The sequence below is a fragment of the Schistocerca gregaria genome, chromosome 3, assembly GCF_023897955.1.
Source record: "Schistocerca gregaria isolate iqSchGreg1 chromosome 3, iqSchGreg1.2, whole genome shotgun sequence".
NCBI lineage: Eukaryota > Metazoa > Arthropoda > Insecta > Orthoptera > Acrididae > Schistocerca > Schistocerca gregaria.
Window position 1 is genome coordinate 418,040,264 of NC_064922.1, and position 22,085 is coordinate 418,062,348.

Consider the following 22,085-nt stretch of genomic DNA (forward strand, 5'->3'; position numbering starts at 1 on the left):
CAAAAACAAAGTGAGAGTAATGAATTCAACTATTCTGAGAGTCATGTTGGGGGTAAGTTGAATGACTCATAAAGGGAGTGATAGTGAAACATTAATTACTGGTACATGAGAATTTTTGATAAATTAGAGTTCAGACTCATTGTCATGAATGACACTAGAGAAATAACACTAAATCAACTGAAAAAGGATTGACAATCATAGCACTTTCTGAACTGATTTATAGTAAATGTTAAGTAAGATGGCCCAAAGTTGTTTTGAATGATGTTCCTCACGAATGAGTCCATTGTCTCAACCACAGCTTAATTCTTACATCTAAATAAATGGCTATCACAGATTGTATATCTTTACAATGTGATATGACTCAAATGAAACTGAAAAAAACAATTTATTGCCAGTGGATAAATGATAAACATTAGGAAATGGTGAAGGATTGAGGAGAGAGATGGAGAATGGTAACAAAAGACATTATCATATCCTAAGATAAATTTTTCAGCTTTTTAGTGGATTACATACTGTGGCCAATTTTTATGACAGTAAAAACTTGTATGCCAGACTGGGACCAAGAGCTTTGAAGAGAAACAAATGAAAATTGAAACTCTGACTCAGATCATGAGGCATCAACAAATAGTGCAACTGGTGAAGTGCTGCCCCAAATGGCAACGATCCAAGTTGGAGTTATGGCATGGTATAACATTCCAATTTGACACCAATTTACATACCTTGGTGATGCAAGGCTTCATTTGACCCCTGAATGAGATTCCTTTCTGATCGAGTTTCATCTGACCCTGTATCAGCAGCATTTGTGCAGTCCAAGAGCCTGCGTTGTGACAGTACTGGGTGCTCCCCTCCAGTACTTCTCTCAGCAATCTATATTATAAATTAATGATAACATAAGTACTTCTTTCAGCAATCCATATCACACACGAACTATTACACAAATAGTGATGTAGTGCATAAAGAGAACTAAATGATTTCTTCTCATTCATTTATTACGTTCCGTAGGTGCCAATGTAAAAGAGAAACTTCATAACAGTGGAACAAGTCAAGCTACACACTAAGGCAACAAAGTGGCCATCAGATATCAATTCTGCAGGGTGTATTAGAAACTGTTACTTAATATTTGCACAGCTACTTTATCTAAATTTATTCAAAATGTTGAGATTCTACATTGTTATGTATCTGTGGATCTGATTATTCATGACATAAATGTTACTGAAAAGTCAGCAAGCAAATTAACTGTTTAGACACAAATTGGTTTTCTATTGTATCTGAATAAGTGTGTCAAACAGATAGAAACCTGAGTTTCTTAAGTGACTTACGCATTTCAGAATATGCAACTGGTTACTTAATTTGTAATAATCAAACAGTATCCATAATTTTTTTGTAAATTTTACCATTTGTACATTATATTCTTGTTAAGGATTTTTCTTAGCCTACCTAGTACCCTTGTTATACTATATGTCTTAACTATATGAGCATAGCCATAGGTAATATAATAATAACAGCAGTAGATGTCACAAATCTATTTACAGCAATTGATAAATAGTTCATCAATTTGTGAGAGAAACACTGAAGGGTAAGGATGTCAAGACATATATCAACGCTCCCTGTTGTGAGGCAATATAAGTATTAACACTTGATGGTGATGAATGGGAAAATAAGCAAATATGCTTAGCTAATAATGCATGTTTCCTCGCAAAGTCACTGCAACAGCAGCCACCTGATAAGTAAATAATTCTGTTCATTCACACTCACTGTTTGAACACTGGGGGGTATGTGTGTCAGTAATAATATGATATCGAACAGGAAGTTCTACCTGGTGGTAGTATTTTAAACCCTCTATTTAATGACATCAAAGTAACATTATCCATGGATGAGTGGTATCAACTATGTGAAATGTCAGTGCAGATTGCGACCTTGTTCCATAGAACTGTTCACCCTCTGTTGGTGATACAGATGAACATATAATCCCTGTAGGGGAATTCCCTGGTACAGTTAAAATATTTACTAGCAGAGAGTGCATAAATCTACAGGAGCAAACTTTTAAGAGTTTAATGAATGGCAGCTACGCAACACAGCATGAGTTAGAGTGTTGATAGAAATGTCATTCATATGTCTACCAATACTATGAGGCATCTGCTGGAGTTAGCTCACCAAACTCACCACCCATCAGAAGAAATCATAGCTCAACTCTACAACACATGCTGTGCATCAATGGAAACAGAAGTGTATCATTCTACATTACCAGATGTAGGCACAGAACTACAATACCTAGCTATAAGTAAGAGTTTATAAAATCTCTGCATCCCTAAGTAAACAAACAATTACTGCCATGACTAAGTGGATAAAACAACTGTACCACATGGGTCTTGTAGTTAGTGACTGGTCCTGCAGTAATGATGCTGGAAACCAGAAGAACATGACAAATGGATCATTGCCTCCTGATAATAAATGTGCCTTAATTTATTAGGCCTTCAGTTTGCAGGAAAATTAATATTGTTCTAACACTGTTAACATATCCTGAGGGAGTCCACTTTGAGCATGTATATATATTTTTTAAAACCCTATTTGAGACAAAAAATCAGCTACTGCAGGAGATTTTGCATGACAGAGAGGGAGCGAGACAGAAGAATGATGCATATCAGACATTTCTGGAGATTATGAGAGAAGCACTAACTTACACTTATGGATTGTAGGAGAGTATTTCACTTAGTTTCTAATACCACTGTATGCTGTTGGTAGTGAATGTTGTGTCTATGCCCAGGCTAAGGGGTGGCAATAAGAGTGATGCTGCATGATGTACGAGTACGTGGGTGTTGAGGTTCATGGTTAATCTTGACACTGTTTAAGGATTATCAGGGAACTAATACATTTTTTACCCTTAAAAGGATATAGCTCCAATGGTGGAGGGGGAGGGGGGGTTGCAGTTTGTGTAGAACAAATGTATAGAACTGACAGCTTCAAGAGGGAGACTCTTCGCACTCTGGAGATGAGTAAGGGATGAGAAAGTATCCCTTATGGCAAGGAACTCTGTTTTTATAGATAATGACTCAGACAGCCATTGCTGTCAGGACAACTACAGTCAATTTGGGCAACTTTTTAGAATTTTTTTTTTAAATATTGAACACAAAAGTTGTAACATTTTACATCCATTGTTACTGAGTTCTTGGAAAAGTGGAAATGTGTGTTAACTGTGCCCTATTAGCGTAAAATTTCAATTATAATGCTGATACAAAGCTACACTGTCATTTAGGATAACTTTAAATCAGTCTCAAAAAATAAAGAATTTTTCCTATATCTCATGCTCGGAGTAAATTTAGATCATGCCAAAAGGAAATCATGTGTTAATAAGAAATGAAAATAAACAGTGTTAGTTCAGTGCTGCAGGTTTACTTTGAAATATCAAGATAAATGTATTAATCTGACATTGTTCAGCTTAAATCATTGTCACCAGAGGCTCTCTTCACTGCCAATGCACTATTAAAGCATAATCACGAGCCTGGGAGCTTGTATGACATTGGAAAGATAACTGAAATAATAAACAGAAATCACAGGAATAATAAAACTGTTACTTTTAGAACAAAATAATGCAAATAGATGGAACAGCAGACACTTGAAACAAAAGTGATAAATGGCACAAAGATATCCGGACTGGTAAAGAGCTACCCTGATTGATTGTATCAATTTATTCATAATAAGGTGGAAAGAAGCATAAATACTTACCAAGTTCTCTCCCATGTAAGCCATGTTCTGAGGCAACAGTGCCCTTCTCTTAAATGTTGTCTAGATTTCATGTACCCCTTCTGAACTAAACAGTTGTGTAGGAATTTGAGTTTTGTACTCTAGTGCGATGTGTTTGCTACGAGAACATCTGCTAGATTATCTATGTCTGGGAGGGTTTGTATTTCTCTACATGGTGGCTACAGTGAGTACCGTTTATGTAAGTTTTGTACTGCTGTATGTCCGCAGACTTCCAGTCTGCTTAGTGAATATTAGATATATTAATATAGTGTTACTATTCTGCGTGTGTAGGTCTAAAAGGAAAAGGGAAAAAAAGCAGCAGCGAGTTTTCTCACACCCATTAAACAAGATGATATATTTCTAGAGATGGTTAGCGCATAAAGCACTCGCAATCTATTGAAATTTCTTGCAAACTAATTGTCAGATTCTTGCAACACACCAGATGTTCGAACCAATAATTCCTTAGTGGTTAATTGTAATAACTGACCCAGACCTTTTGATGAAGATATCATTATCATTTTATGCAATACAGATGATTAACCCAATTGGCAAAACATTACATGGATTCGCTTAAGACAAATATAAAGTTGGCCAGCCAGTGTGGTCGAGCGGTTCTAGGTGCTTCAGTCTGGAACCACAATACATGGACAATAGATGGAATTCGGAAGGAGGGGGGAAATTATACCAAGTTGCAGTGGACAAAAATCAGGTACATTTGCCTTCGATAAATCATATTACACATTCAAGTCTAAGAGAGGAATAATACTGATTTAGATCAGTTGTCTAAATGACTGAAACCTTACTTCACATCTTGCAATTGCATCCACTGCTTTACAGTAATTGTCTGTGTTACATCGGAATGCGAGAATAGCTGATGAAGCTTTGGGAAGATTTCAAGTACAATTTTTCTCTAAATGATGATTGTCTAACCGCATGATCATCAAAAAAGGTTGCAATAATTGCCATTTTTGTAATTTGGACTATACCGCTAAGTAAAAATATAATACACACCAAAATTAAAAAAACTCAAACCGAAATCATTACATTTGTTTGACAACTGCTATACTTCAATCATTTTTTAAAAAGTGTATAATGTATGTCACTACCATCACTGATTTTCCAGCAGGTATTCATGGAATGATTGTGATTCATCCAGTTTCATCAATATCATACACTGTTGAACTATCTCCTTCTCTCTGTCGCCCGTCTATATAAGGGATGTGGTTCGTGCTGCACGTATGTCACTTCTTTCAATTAAAAACTATCTTCTTAACATATTTGAAACAAATGTCTTTATTCTTCGCATTGACGAAGTGCTGCCTTTGAGGCCAATTTGCTTATGCATTATTATAACTACTTTTTGTGATATCGGGTATACCCTAATTATGTATATATTTCAAACACAGTGTGCTAAATATTGTTCTCAAAACTATCTGTTTGTGATACAGGTTTCTAGCGATTTCGATGCTTTCAAGGCGACAAGAAAACAAATTTTTCTGAGGTTCCTACAATTCTGAAACTTTCGTTTACTATTCTCTGTACAGTTAACTTGCTGATACATGCTTCTGCAGTTTGTTCTTGGGTCTGTCTTCAATATGTCCAAAATAGCAGTTTTGCTTTCAGGTTCACATTTTAAAAAATTGTCAGTGCAGTACATAAACGTCCTTGCCTGCTTGCGAAGCATCTACACCCTCACGATTACCCTGCAGTTCCAATTACGTGCTGCATAGAGGGTTCATCAAGCCACAAATTATTAAAATACTGCTCCAGCCATGTAAGTAAAGTCCTTTGCCACATTTTTGATGCGTCACTTAAGCAAGGAATAGTTCCTGAGAGGCTTAAGTATGCAGTTGTAAAACCACTGTATAAGAAGGGGGATAAGACGGATACTGCTAACTATAGGCCAATATCACTACTGACAAGCTTTTCAAAGGTTTTAGAGAAACTAATGCATGCTAGGATAGTTAAGCATGTCAGTGAACACAATAGTTTCAGCAAAAGTCAGTTTGGGTTTCAGAGAGGTTTGTCAACAGAAGATGCAATATTTGCATTTACTGGCAAAATCTTGGAATCTATCAACAAAAAACTGAAATTGATTGGCATATTTTGTGACCTAACAAAAGCATTTGACAGTGTAAATCACCAAATTCTTTTACAAAAAGCCGCACATCTCGGTATAAGTGGTGCCACAGGGAAATGGCTTGACTCATATCTGTCAAACAGGAAACAAAAAGTTGTAGTAGATAGTCAAGATGGTGTCCCAGTATCTTCAGAATGGGGTAATGTGGAGTGCCGCAGGGCTCCGTTCTGGGCCCCCTTCTTTTTATTATATTTATAAATGATCTTCCTCTCTCTACGGAACATTGTAGATTCACCATTTTCGCGGATGACACTACACTACTTATTGATAATTCAGTAGATAAGCTTGCGGTAATGCCAAATAAGGTTTTAAATGAAACGGTGAACTGGTTCAACATTAATGGTCTTATTTTAAATTACTGTAAAACAAACTACATTCAGTTCCACAAAACATCCAAAGATGAGGAAATATTTGTAAAGGTAGGTGAGCAGACAATAACCAGGGTAGATTCTTCAAAATACCTAGGCTTGCATATTGATAGCAAACTGAATTGGTCAAACCACATCGTGGATCTGTGCAAAAGACTAAGTTCAGCAACATACGCATTGCACATTGTTTCTTTTTATAGAAATATGGCAACCATGAAGTCAGCGTATTATGGTTACTTTCATGCAATTATGGCATTTGGAATTATATTTTGGGGAAATCAGCCACTGGCTAAAAAAGTACTGTGTGTACAAAAAAGAGCCATAAGGATCATGAGTCCATCCTAGAGCCACAGGCAGGAATCTTTTTAAGAAGCTTGAAATACTTACATCCACTGCGCAATATATATTCTTGTTGGTGTGCTTCATAAGAAAAGAAAAATCCATCTTTAAGCTGAATAGTGCATATCACAGTCACAATACTAGAAGGAAACACGATATCCACTATGAACATCCAAATCTAAGTATGGTGCAGAAAGGAGTCCATTTCAGTGGCTGTAAGATTTTTAATGCCCTCCCTTCAAGAATTAAGTGTTTAGTAGATGATGATCTCTTGTTTAAAAAAAACCTTAAGGCAGTTCCTATTGCAAGGATCATTTTATACATTAGATGAGTTCTTGAACTACAGTGTTTAACATCTCTTGTATTGTAAATTGCAAATGATCCCCAAATTTGTATTTGTAATACCGAATATTTTGATTGTAAACATATATTTTGCAATATATATTTCTCTGTAACACTTATTATTTTGTAGTCTTTATCTCTCTCTGAAATGTATTTTTGTAGTGGGACCTAAGTTACTGTTTTTTGTTGTGTAATCTATCTATATCTAAAATGTATTTTTTTCTAGTGGGACCTAAGTTACTGTTTACTGTTTTTGTTTTGTTTTATGTATTACCATAAATTCTGGCAAAAAGCTTGTAAAATTGACATGTTCCATATCCTGTGATAGTGTCACAACATGGATCACCGGAACAAGAGATAAATAAATAAACACCTTCAAGCTATTTCTCTACCGTTCCACTCACGAACAGCACACAGGAAAACTAACACTAAAATCTTTCCATGCGAGCTCTGATTTGTATTATTTTATTATGATGATCTTCCTCCATATGTAGGTGGGTACCCACAAACTATTTTCACACTCTGAGGAGAAAGTTGGAGATTGAAATTTCACAAGTAGGGCCTGCCGCAATGAAAAACGACTTTTTTTCAATGGCTGTGGCCCCCAATTCGCATATCATCCCCGTGGCACTCACTCCCCTATTTCACAATAGTACAAAATGAGGTGCCCTTCTTTTGAACTTTGTTGCTGTCCTCCGTCAATACTATCTGATGCGGATCCCACACTGGACAGCAATGCTCCAGAAAAGGACGGACGAGCATAGTATAAGTAGTCTATTTAGTATACCTGTTGCATTTTCTAAGTGTTCTGCCGATAAATCGCAGTCTTTGGTTTGCATTCCCCACAACATTATCTATGTGATCGTTCCAATATAAGTTATTCATATTTGTAATCTCTAAGTATTTAGTTGAATTTACACCTATAGATTAGTGCGTTTTATCCTGTAAGTGAAATGTAGTGGATACCTTTAAGTACTCAATGAATGACTTCAAGCATTTCATTATTTACACTCAATTGCCACTTTTTACATCAAACAGATACCTTGTCTAAATTGTTTTGCAATTTAATTTGATCATCAGATGGCTTTTTAATATAGCAAATCACAGCATCATTTGATCATCAGATGTCTTTATAAGATTGTAAATCACGGCATCATCTGCAAACGATCTATGAGGGCTGCTCAGTTTGTCTCCTAAATCGTTTATGTACATCAGGAATAGCAGAGGGTCTTTACCACTTTCATGGGGAACCCCAGATATCACTTCCGTTTTACTCGATGATTTTCTGTCAATTTGCCACACTCTGTATCCTTTCTGACAGGAAATCACGAAGCCAGTCCTGCAACTGAGAAGATACTCCATAGGCACACAATTTGATTAGAAGTCACTTGTGAGGAACTTCACGTTTATTGCCGTCACCTGATACACTTTCTTGGAAAACGCTCTAAAAAGTTGACAGATAAACATTGACAACTGTACTGCAACAAGAAAGTAACATCGACATCTGAATAAATAATTTGGTCGCTCTGCGAATGAAACCGCATTGTTGTCATGTACGGCAACAACGTAGCGTGGATGAAAGAAATTCTCACAGTTTAGTTTGTAACTCGTGGCTAGTCGCTCAGAGAGAGAATGAATCTTATTAGCTGCTAGCAGTTAACGGAGGGGGCTGCGCATAACGGCTGAAAATTGGGCCGCCTTACTACATGATGCGAACTATAGTTCAGTTAGGCAGGTGGGTAACATAAATTCGACAATGGCCTTGTTTTCCTTCAATGAGAGTCCGGGTGTAACTAAGCAGAAAGGTGAGGGTACTTTAATATAATGGTTAGGCGGCTTCAACTATTCCCTTGTGCATGTGTTTGTGTCATCTGGGATCAGTTCAAGACCTGAAAGTATCTTTCTTTGTGGAAACTGGCAGATGGTCAGGATCCTATGTGCACACACTTTCTTTCCAAATATCGCCTTCAGTCCTCCCACCTTCGATTATTGTAATCACGCCCAGTCTTTCGAAAATACAAGAATTTTATACTGTATTAAAGAAAAAGACACCTTTTAGAATTTAAAGCTAAAATACGAAAAAATAAGCGTTAACTTCAAAGTACGGTTGGCTGTTTTAGATGCTATAAAATTGACAGTTACGAGTTTAATTAGTCATGAAACGCATAAGTAAAAGTTTACTTGCTACTAGAAACTGGGAAAGAATAGGTTTTAACCTAAAGATCCGCAGTCTACTGAACACTTATTTCACAGTCTGGCTTTTCTTCAAGTCAATGGGCTAAGGCTCATCTGAAATACATTCCTGAAATAATAACTGTAATAATATTAAAAATACAACGCATTGTCAAGATTCTGTGTAAGACCTGGTGTCAGTGAGTTGTTAGTGGTTATTTGAAAGTGGTTATCAGCTGTAGATGTTGAAAGTTAAAGAACTACAATAAATTAAGAATTATAAGAAATTCTGAATGTCAGAAATTTATTTAAGAGGCAGCACTCCTACCACCCAAAAATATTGGATAATCCAAACACGTTACCCTAATGTATCTGCCGTGAACAATATTTACTATTTCAATCAACAATTATAGATGCCTCCAAATCATCAGATTTAGTAAGCATCAATACATCAGTGTTTCATTTTCTGCTCCAAAACTTTTTCTTGTCACTTGCAAGAAACTCAAAAGTCATTAAAGAGTACAACGCTATCTGTAAGCTGAAATTCAGAATTAATTGTAAGCAGGAACATTTAGATATGTACCGGAGTACTACATTGAAGGGCTTTGCGATTACATACAATGGCTTGGCATTGGATCTGTAAGACATACTGGTGAACTATCTTGTTCTGTTTCGGGATCTAGCGGATTTTAACTTCGTATGGGTATGTTACAAATTATTTAACTTGTTATTCCATGACTCTGTTGAATAATTCGGTGCATTTGTCAATATCAGTGTTGAATAATGTAGTTAGGTAGTGGCAATACCATACCTATAACAACTGATCCGTAACATCCCCAGTTGTGGAAGCAGTTGTCGTCATTGTTATTGTTGTTGTATTCAGTCTTGTGTAGGTTCTTTAAAAGGCCCACACAAATAAATAAATTTTCGCGCCGTCTCTGAATGGCAACGATATCGTAGAGATGTATGAGTGTATCCATGCTGACAGAAAATTGAAGAACAAAAATAGCAATTAATTTTTAACCCCATTTGTCTTCTTTTACTGACTTCAGTGTCTGTCGGTCCTCTCAGTTGGTGTGAGAAAGATATGTAATTGAGTCTCAGTATTTTGTTAAGTAAAAGTTCTACTGTGCGGAAGTCGCAAGTTTTCGTTCTACTATCGAGTTACGCCCTAATTTCTCTCTCTCGATGCGAGAACTTTCATATTTAAATGGGCGCATTCGCAGACGAAGTTATTTACAAAGAGAGAATAGACGCCAAAGCCACGCCAGCATTGTTGTACATCATTGAGAAGAAAAGGTAAATTACCAAGCCGTACACCAAACTACGAGATTAACATTTATCTAATGTTTTAGGATACACCGATGCCTGCGTGCGTTTCCTGGCAGACAATTTCTGGTGCAGCTTACCGATAATTACTGCACACATCTCTCCACCCAACCATTATACATGGCGTTACAAGTAGGTACGGCCAAACTTTCAGGGAACATTCCTCACACACAAAGAAAGAAAATATGTTATGTGAACATGTGTCCAGAAACGCCTACTTTCCATGTTAGAGCTCATTTTATTACTTCTCTTCAAATCACATTAATCATGGAATGGAAACACACAGCAACAGAATGTACCAGCGTGATTTCAAACACTTTGTTACAGGAAATGTTCAAAGTGACCTCCGTTAGCGAGGATACATGCATCCTCCATCCTTCACATTGAATCCCTGATGCAGCCCTGGAGAATGGCGTATAGTATCGCAGCCGTCCACAATATGAGCACGTAGACTCTCTACATTTGGTACCGGGGTTGCGTAGACAAGAGCTTTCAAATGCCCCCATAAATGAAGAGGGTTGAGGTCAGAGAGCGTGGAGGCCATGGAATTGGTCCGCCTCTACCAATCCATCGGTCACCGAATCTGTTGTTGAGAAGTGTATGAACACTTCGACTGAAATGTGCAGGAGCTCCATCGTGCCACGCTGTACTTGGTAAGGAAGCAACTGGTTCTCCCATAGCACTCTCCATACAGTGACATGGTCAACGTTACCTTCTACAGCAACAGCTTCTCTGACGCAGACATTAGGGTTATCGTCAACTGCATCGTCCATTGCAGGTGTCCTCGTCATTCTAGGTCTTCCCCAGTCGCGAGTCATAGGCTGGAATGTTCCGTGCTCCCTAAGACGCCGATCAATTGCTTTGAACGTCTTCCTGTCGGGACACCTTCGTTCTGGAAATCTGTCTCGATACAAACGTTCCGCACCACGGCTATTGCCCCGTGCTAATCCATACATCAAATGGGCATCAGCCAACTCTGCATTTGTAAACATTGCACTGACTGCAAAACCACGTTCGTGATTAACACTTACCTGTTATTGCTATGTACAGATGTGCTTGATGCTAGTACTGTAGAGCAATGAGTCGCACGTCAACACAAGCACCGCAGACAACATTACCTTCCTTCAATTGGGCCAACTGGCGGCGAATCAAGGAAGTACAGTACATACTGGCGAAACTAAAATGAGCTCTAACATGGAAATTAAGCGTTTCCGGACACATGTCCACATAACATCTTTTCTTTATTTGTGTGTGAGGAATGTTTCCTGAAAGTTTGGCCGTGCCTTTTTGTAACACCCTGTATATGGCGACCTACAGAAGAACGTCGTCATGGGGAGAGAGTTAGGATGTTTGTAATAACTTAAAACAATTGCATAATTTTGTAAATCTTCGGTAATACTAATTGTTATCTTTCTCAGTTTCATGAATGGGATACTATGTTATCGCTCCAAGGAAGGAAATCTCTAATGTGCAAAAGATTAAACATAATCAATTGGAGATTTTATTCTGGAAGGAGCGAGAAAGCCAACGAAAAGGTAGGAAAATTCACGATCCATGCGTGCATGACTGCACTTAGTAGCGTCCCTGCAAATAGTGATCGTAGTACATTTCCTAATCCAATTCCCAAACTGAATCATTCTCATAAAATAAGCAGAAATTTGGACATAAAATTAATTTCAAGGAGAGAAACGTATGCACACCATCACATTACGCCGACAATGTATTTTGACACATGTTAGCGAGGCACTGCTTAAAAGGTTTCGTAGTGCTATCCTCACTATTACAAACCGAATGCCTCATTTTTAAAAGTATTCATTTATTTTGTCATTATGTTAAAGTATCAAACAATGAGTACACACAAAGGACACACTTGCCAGTCCATTGCCGGATAGCCAGGCACATGATGTCACCGAAATTGCCGTGTCAACAAATGAAATAGAAACTGTCAGTAGCAATGACGATAACCAATCATATTTTTCTATTAACATGGATACATATCCTAGTAACGTACTTTTTCTAAATGATACATGATGACAGAAAATGAGAAAGGGTCACAATTTTATCCAGAGAGTATTTCTTCCCCAGGTGAAAATGTAACGGGTGACAGAGCGCATTTACTAAATCATTCTTTGCCTGCCGCACTTATGTCTAATGAAAATGTGATTGGACAGAGTGAATTACGCACACCGGAAATCCAGATCACGATGCAAATATTACAACAGTCATTTAAACAAAGCTTCAACGATTTTTCAAAACAAAACGAAAAATTTAATGATTTCACAGAACAAAAAACAGATACACAGAAGGAATTACTTGAACAGCAAAAGCAAACTCTTGATGTTTTGAAATCCGGCATAACACAACAGTCCAATGACCTTGGTCAAAAAAACATTTGCATGCTAATCGTTCAAACGCATTATTGGATAAACTTGTAAGCATGGGAAAAGATCTAACCATACTTGCTCAGCGATTTGTCACAAGATATAACTAATTTAAGCCAAAAAGTGTCTTCAGCAGGCAAAACACAAAAACAGTTAGCGGAAAAGGTCAAGGAAGTATCTGAGGTGCAGACAAAAATGCAGCAGGAACATTCACACTTGTGCCAGAATATAAATACACTCGCAGGTATCGGTGATGGATTGCAAACACGTAAAAAGGTATAACTGATCAGGTGCAAGACCTGTCATTGCAATGAAGTAGCGTAAGTTTAAATGCTAATTTTATGCGGAAGGGGCAATCTAAGGATAGATAAAGATCTTAAGGAAATAAAGGAAGGAAATAATCGAGGAAGCAATGAAGGTAGAAGGCAGAACTTTGAGCTGAAATAGATTTAGGGTGTATACGACCTGGGACAACCGGGAGATCCAGTAAAAACCTGGGAATTTTTTCATCCGGGGAAAATCCGGGAAATTTTTAGAATTCGGGGAATTTTTCGTTGTTTTAGTTTTCAGTTAAATTTTTATAATTTTGGCTTGTAAGAATCATTACTCTAACAAAGGATATTACTGTTTCCTGCTACTGCAAAATAATACAGCAGCATTAAAACACGAACGAGGAAAAAAAAACTTTAATTTCAAAGGAAATGCGCCATATAAAATAACACAGTGCTCATACAAGCGTCTGCCAACAGGAAAATGTATCAAAGGCTTTCGGAAGACTATGCAATGCTTCATAACAACAAACTGCCTTCGATGAACGTGGCGTCACAACTGTTTACATTAGACTTGTCACACAACACGCAGGTGGGCTCGATAGCGAATCGCAGAGATGAGCGTAGTACGAACTTTCTGTTAACTGCGCTTTTTAATTGCGACTTTTAGTCGCGACTTGTCACTGAAATCGCAAAAAGCAGTACGAAATTCGGCCAACAGATGGCTCACGGTGTTGAATGTGAAATGCTACTTGCAACTGCTAACTGTAAAACACGGTCCACACGCAACGATCTGTCTGCGCAGACATCGGCGCAGATGTCTGTACAAGCAAAAGATCGCTGCAAATGTGGTGTGTTCACACGACACAAACCCCAATCTACTACTCGCCCCCCATCTGTCGGTGTAGAAAAGAAATATCAGTGGCAAGCGACTACGCTCCCCGTAAACTTCAAAAATTTAATTCAGTTATCTTGAAATATAGAAATGGAGGAAGTTCTGTTGTGGCCTGTGTTCGCAACTTTTGTTGCAAAAAACATTCAGACCAACTGCAGGAAACAGAGAAAGTGGTCAAAATGGTGTAGACAGTGGCTCCTAAAGCAGTTTTCTCACGTAAATTTACTGCGAGAGTTGCAGGGCGAACCTAACGACTGTCGAAATTATTTGCGGATGGATATCGAAACTTATAATTATCTCTTAAAGCTTGTAACCCCTCATATTATGAGAAAAAATACTTGTATGAGAAGGGAAATTTCTCCTCATGAACGGCTGGCGGTAACATTAAGATTCCTAGCAACAGGAAGGAGCTACACGGATTTAGAATTTTCAAGTGCAATATCGAAACAAGCGTTGAGTGAAATAATACCCAACACATGTGAAGCTATTTACGCTGTCCTGAAGGATGCGTTCATGAAGGCAAGTCAAGTAAATTAAGTCTGTCAAGTTACAGATAATATTTTTGGTGTTGTAGACGTGTTTGAAACACAGTAGGCCTATATTATTAACGATTATATACCTATATGGCCAATGAGCTATGTTTCTGAGTAGGCATTTTCAGTTCGCTACTGTGTAGAAGCAACCTGTTACAAACTTTTGTTCCAGCATTCAAAACTCCTACACCATATCTTCAAGATTTCTAAACTTTGGATAACTCTTTTCGGTAAACAGTTCGCAATGAATTTTTTTCTATTACTGTACTCTGTTTGCCGAGGCATCAACTGCCCGCAATTTTTCAATTAGAGCATTGTATTTTGCTATCTTTTTGTCTCGGTCACTATATTCTTTACTTTTAATCTTCCACAAACATTGGTGGTTTCTATATATTTCAATGAATTCACTTACAACCTCTCGTGAACACTGACGAGTAGCAGCCATTTTAATGCCCTGTGCTCACAAATACAAACACTAGACTGAGCAAACAGCTGTTTCGCGCCAGATTTGCGGCGATCTCTTGTCCACATCCTCCAACTTATCTGCGCAGATGTGGTTTGAACACACAGATTTCAGAGGTTTCGCTCAAACCTCCAGGTTTGCACACACCTCAGGTTGGAGCAAATCTTCTGTCCACATGCAACGATCTGTCTGCGCAGGTGTGATGTGCGCAGACAGATCGTTGCGTGTGGACGGGCCTTAACTGAAATCGCAGTTAGATTCTGTAAAGCTGTTATTGTGATTTCTCAACCACTGTGATTTCTAACAGATACGCGACTTCCTGCCCATCACTACACACAGGTATATAAGACAGTCAACAATGTCCGGGGCATTCTTTGATCTGGTGGTGAATTGTGGTTTATTAGTCTCATAACGTACATAATCTAAATAATTTGATTTAGGTACAGGAGACACGTCAAAATTTTGATAGATATAACACCTGATTTTAACAAATGGTACCATAACAATAATACAATATAAAAATACACATACAATAAAAAACTAACAATTAATTACATCAAGCTGATTTTAACAAATGGTATTATAATAATCATACAATTTTGTTACACATACAATAAAAGACTTACAATTAATTACCCCTTGCTCAAATTATCATGTCATCCTCTATTAATTTTTCTACTGAATAGCGGCATTTATCCCACAGAATCTCCTGTAGCCTTATTTTTAGACTCTCTGGCTTCATATTAAATATATTTTTGCCCATTAGCTTGTTATATATTGTCATTCCAATATACTGTGGAGTTCGTGAGTATAATTTCAAATGGGGTGTGGGTAACATAAAATTGTGTTGTACGTGTGGTTAAATGATTTTCCTCAAATAATTTTTGTCTGCTGTGTACAAAGATTATAATTTCATAAATGAATATGGAGGGAACTGTTAGGATTTGCATGTTCCGAAATAATGGACGACAAGATTCTGTTTGTTGTGCACTACACATGTATCTTAAAATTTTCTTTTGCAGTTTCAATATTCCAGATACACTACATGAATTTCCCCAAAAAATGATACCGTACCTAATGACAGATTCAAAATAACTATGATATGCAATTTTTCGTGTACTCATGTCAGTAGAGTTTGCTAGTACTTGCATTGCAAATGCAAAGCTGCTTAGTTTATTTGATAGGAATTCAATATGTGTACTCCAGTTTAAGTTGTTGTCCACATTTAGTCCTAGGAATTTGACTGTGTTAACTTCTTCCATAGGATGATTGTGATGATGTATTTTAAGATCCACCCATTTCAAATGTAACATATTGGCTTTTGCAATGTTCAGTTTCAAGCCATTTAACTGGAACCAGTTTTCTAGAGTACCCATTGTGCTCACAATGGAGCTCTGAATTTTTTCTGCATCATCTTCAATTAAAACAGAAGTGTCATCCGTAAGCAGAATTGACTGGGAATTTATATTTATGGGCAAGTCATTTACATAGAATAGGAACAGGATTGGCCCCAAAATGGAGCCTTGAGGCACACCTTGTGATACTGTACTCCATTTAGAATAATAATTCACTGCATTTGTTGTGACACTTACCCTTTGCTTTCTGTTGTGCAAGTATGAAGTGAGCCATTTCAGTGCTTTGTCCTTAAACCCATATTTGTTTAATTTGTAGATAAGCAAGTCATGGTTCACAGAGTCAAATGCTTTTGAAAGATCACAGAAGATACCTGCGACTTTACTCCTCTGCTCCAATGATTTGCATATCTTCTCAATAAAGTTATTTACTGCATCCAGTGTGTTTTTTCCTTGTTGGAATCGAAATTGGTTACTTACAATAATATCATTTTTACGATAAAATTTTTGATCTGATTTGCTGCTACTTTCTCTGACACTTTTGACAGGATTGGGAGAATAAAAATTGTTGCTGATCGCCGGCGCATTCAGTCGTTGTGATTTATTTTTGTACTGCAGTTTATCAATACGGTAGTGCCACTTTTTGCCCGAGAAAAGGCATTTTCATCAGAAGAATTTTATGTGTTTGACAAAACTAAAATGATATTTACGTGTGCGTGTGGCGACCATTAATAAGTAGAAAGTGTGTTTTATCTGTGAATGGCTTTGGGGGCAGTCCGATGCCGGTCTCATGTGCTGTAACACTCATGTTTTCTGCAATATTGTGTCTAGTTATTCAGTGATTAATAAATGTATTTCCATCAAAATGTGTGTTATTATTGATGTATGTTACCTTAACTGTACCAATAACCAGGGTGGTGACCCCAACAACTGTTAGAAACGTTAAAAAACTGTGAGTGTTTATCGCCTTGTTTTGTGTGCTTCAGTTCCCACTGTTCACTGTCAACATGGACCATGCCTTGTAAAGTTTGACTGTGAATCTGCTAAGTACCTACCCCATCACTGACAGCTAAGTCAGACTTTGGTTGACATGTTTCTGATGTCAAGCCAGATTCACCTGGCACAATATGGCCAACCTCGCCTGCTCCCCTGCATGCCGAGCAGCCTGCTCACCTATCTCATTCCTGTAAAGGATGTTGCCATGCTGTTCCACACCACACTGTCAGCCAACAGACAAGGTTAGAGCCACACAGCCCATTCAGTGAGCATGCTGCTGTGTTCCACCCGGCTCCTCATTCTGCAGCATTCTCACAATTTGCATTGACAATGCTAATCTACCCTGCCATGAAGGGGGTCCGGTCACATGATTTCATTTTCACACTCTTACTTGGTGATGCTGTTCACCTCTGCAGCATTGGTTCACCTGCAAGCTCACCAAGCATTGCATTTCGCCACTTGCACATTGGCTCTACTACCCACTTTAGTGGTTACGCCTGCATCATTCACTCCTGCTGCCTCTGACTACAGTGCCACTGCCTTGTCCACACCTGCTCGGCTTGCTGCTGCTGCTGCCCATTACCATTGCTCACCCCATCACAGAAGCACATTTGTCCATCACGACAGACACCAGTGATATGGCCATTGGCACTGTGCTATAACAGCATGTGGGTGACACTATGGAACCACTCTGCTTCTTCTTGAAAAACTGACATCATCTCACTGCAGGTGGTTGGCATTTGATCGAGAACATTTAGCGGTTTATGATGTGACCACATACTTCTGTAACAATATCAAAGGGCATCCCTTCACTATATACACAGACCATAAACCTCTTGCTGAGACCGAGCGAGGTGGTGCAGTGGTTAGCACACTGGACTCGAATTCGGAAGGACGATGGTTCAATCCTGCGTCCAGCCATCCTGATTTAGGTTTTCTGTGATTTCCCTAAATCGTTCCAGGCTAATGCCGGGATGGTTCCTTTGAAAGAGCACAGCCGACTTTCGTTCCTGCCCTTCCCTAATCTGATGAGACCGATGACATCGCTGTTTGGTCTCCTCCGCCAAAAACAACACAACCCCTCTTGCCAATGCCATTTACAATCTGTCTCAGGATCCCCCTCTCCACAGATTTCACCATCTCAACCTCATCTGCCAGTTTTCCACAGATGTGTGATACATACATGTGTTAGAGGAATACCTCTCATGGGTCAATATCATTGCCTTGGCTATCGGACTCTAAGATCTGGCACACTGTCAGGCCCACAACACATCACTCTAACAGCTATGCACTGACCGATCGAGTTCACTTGCATTTGAAATGTAGCACCAATCCAGACCAATTACACCAGTGCTCTGCGACACTTTGACAAGCTGCATCTGACCAGTCAACCCGACCAGACTGTGATGTGACATCTTGGATGCCTTACACTATGTGGCCCACCCAGGCGTAATAGCGACCACCACACTGTCAACTGAACATTAATTCTGGCCAGGAGTCAAGGATGAGTGTTGCACATTGGCGAGGGCATACACAACTTGCCGATGTAGCAAGATCCCTGAGCTGCCAATTGTCACCTAGAAAAAACTTTAAAATGTAGAAATAGAGAGGCTTACTCAAACTAGCCAAACTGTTACATGCCAGGATTTTATAATGTTTACGGATGAAGTTTTGGGATGAATTATCAAAGTTAGCAACCCTCTAGATGTGTGCAAGTCTGCTGTGACGATTACTGCACAGTTGCTATATTGGCAATCACAAGCCCCAAAATTGAACCAATACCCATACTTTTTATAATATCACTTACTACATTGAATTGAATACACTATCCATATTCAGTAAATTAATTATTATTCCGATATTAGGCAAGGCAAAATATAAAGGCTAGTGAGGTGACACCACTGAGCACATATGCAATTGCAGGTGCAACTCATGTTGCACAAATGACGATCAAACATCCACAGAAGTGTTTTCAAATCTTTTTCGGTACACCATGGAAAATTAATAATTTTTCTTTTTCTCGTTCAGTGATATTTAGGCTTAGTTATGCAAGCTGCATCCCTCATTCATTTCAAAGACAAAGAAATTAATAATTTAATTCCGTAAATAGTCTAATATCAGGTCTATTCACAATTTAAAGATGCTAGGACTTGTCCTCAACTGGATTACCACGGGAAGGTGTACCTCGAGTCATCAAAGAGGAGGGGGAAAGATGAAAAGATGCTGTGAAGTATGACAGAGTTTCAGTTCTTTGTGATGAAGCAGCAGACAGAAAAGGGCAGTGTGTGTTCATGGTTCTGATAAGAGCACTTAGTTGTAGTGATGGCACAGTTCGGAAGTTGTTTGTTGCAGGAGTGAAAGTTACTGCAATTGCAAATGCTACAGAACATTCACAATCAATTATGAGTGTCATTCAAAAACATAAAATTCAGCACCGAAACATATTTTCTATAACTTCAGATTCAACCCATTATGTGGGTAAAGGAATAAATGAAACTAGAGTTTCTAAAGTTCATAAACTTTGAAAGAGAATGGAATACATTTAACTTCCCTGTTCCACCTGTAGGTAGGGCAAGCCTGATAAAACTGAACCACTCAATGGACTGTGACACAGGAAGGACTGTCATTTCTTCTATTGGTTAACTGTTTGACCCATGAAACTTAACAAAAGGTGATTTAGACACAGATGAAATCTCTCAGCTAATGAAGCAAATTCCGATTCTACAAGAACTTTCAACATCAAAATATATTTAACCACGCACAATGTTAAGGATTTAGTTGCAAGTTCTACATCATTATGAAGTGTTGTATTCATGATCTATGGAACAAGTATTAATCTAATCTAATCTAATCTCTAGTTCTTGCAGAGAAGGTGAAGATGTTGATGTGATTGCTGTTCTTTCCCTGAACTCAAGGGCATTTTGTGGAAACTTCAGTTAACACTTTGTGGACCCAGTCAGTAATGTTGATAGTGAGAGGTCATTTTCAATGTATTATAGTATAATAACTGACAGGAGGATAGCTCTCACTCCCAGTAATATGGATGTCATGGTATCCCTGTCCTTCACAGTCTGATTTGTAGATTATGTACATGGGCTAGGCCCTACTAATTAAAGTATCTGGATAAATCATTTCTAAACATTCATGATCTGATATATGCATTTTCATCAGATGTACAATTTTCATGCTTTTATAGTTATGTAAAAATAAAAGATGTTTCACTGCACATATTCAATGATTTTTTATTTACTGACGAAATAAGAACAGCGAAATGTATACCAAATAGCTTTTTTAAAAATGACGAAATCAGGCAAAAATTATCACTACAAACAGGTGCCTCTACTGATGATTGATCCACATATCTACCTCCAAAATCAGCTCCTAAAGAATACACATATCACATCCTGCAGCATCAGTTGCAGGTCATTAATGGGATCATTGTCCACTTCCTGGAGAACGAAGACTGTGGGTGTCATGCCTCACTCAACTCTACCCCTGTACCCTGCAGATGCTGTGTGTGAACCATCTCTCGCATTAAGATGATGGGGCACTTTCATGTCTACTGGTGGGGAAGCAACAAAGACGCTGAGAACATGGCCACCACATGCGTGACCTACACCATGCATCAAGCTGCTCCGCCACAGCAGTACACAGCCTGGCCCACACACAAGCTCCACAAGACAACTTCCATGTGGACTTCGTCAGCTCTTTCCTCAGGGACATGTAGTTGATTGTCGTAGATGTTCTGTCTAAATTCCCATATGTGTCCCCATAAGCACTTCACCACTGCTCATGTTACCACCTCAGCCCTCAAAGCTATCTTTTCTTTAGGAGTCCCTTGGACTCTTGTATCAGACAGTGGTCCACAATTTGCATGTGTTGAATTCTCCTCTTTATGCCATTATAATGGCACTGATTACATATTGGCATCCCCATTCCACCTTCCCTCAAACGACAAAGCCAAGTTCTTCATACACATCGTCAAACAGCAGCTTAAGAAGCGATGTCCACAGACTGTAACAATGTCATCCTGGTACGATTCCTCTCCTCATACTGAACCATTCCAGACCATGGGTGGTCCCCATTCACTATATTCTATGGTCACTGTCAACAAACCTTGTTAAATCTATTGCATCGCACAAAACATCCATCACGTTAGTCAGCTCTCCCCCACTACTCTGTAGGATCCCTAGTGAGGGGCCAAAGTGGTCAGGTGAGAGGTTGGATCCTGGGCATAGTTACTGATAATCACCTACAATAAGTTATATAGGTAGATGACAATGGGGCAAAAATCTCTGATACCACACAAATCAACTTTACCCTGAAATACAGTCTTCCACACTGCAAGCAACCTCCCTCTCAATCTCCACAATATAACATTGGGCTGGCCTATGGGACACCTTTATTCACAAACCTCTCCACTCCTGTTTCCTTCAGCAGAAGTTCGGGAAACCACGGAGGTGAGCCTTTGTCACTGTTCACTGCTCATGTACCTCAAAACACCTCTCACAACCTATTACACACAGAGAACTCCATGAAATCAGAGTATTATTTGCACACCTGCATCATATTTGTTCCTTCATAAAGTCCCATTGCAGACATTATGTGCTGCAGCTCTGGTTATTTAATAGGTCTGCCTGGGTGGACGTTATTCATGCATCTGCATCTTCATTCAGGTCCGCCCCAATAGCTGAGTGGTCAGCGTGACAGATTGCCGTCCTACGGGTCTGGGTTCGATTCCTGGCTGGATCGGGGATTTACTCTG

At 38.6% G+C, this 22,085-nt stretch overlaps 1 protein-coding gene across 1 annotated transcript in view; it reads right to left on the reverse strand.

Moving 5' to 3' along the window:
• The window catches only part of LOC126354333 (proton-coupled folate transporter-like), a 231,414-nt gene that overhangs the window by 189,927 nt on the left and 19,402 nt on the right, over nt 1-22,085 (reverse strand). Inside the window, exon 2 of the mRNA XM_050003899.1 lies at nt 720-867. Within this exon, the coding sequence (XP_049859856.1) occupies nt 720-867 (148 nt within the window). The remainder of the gene's footprint in view (nt 1-719; nt 868-22,085) is intronic.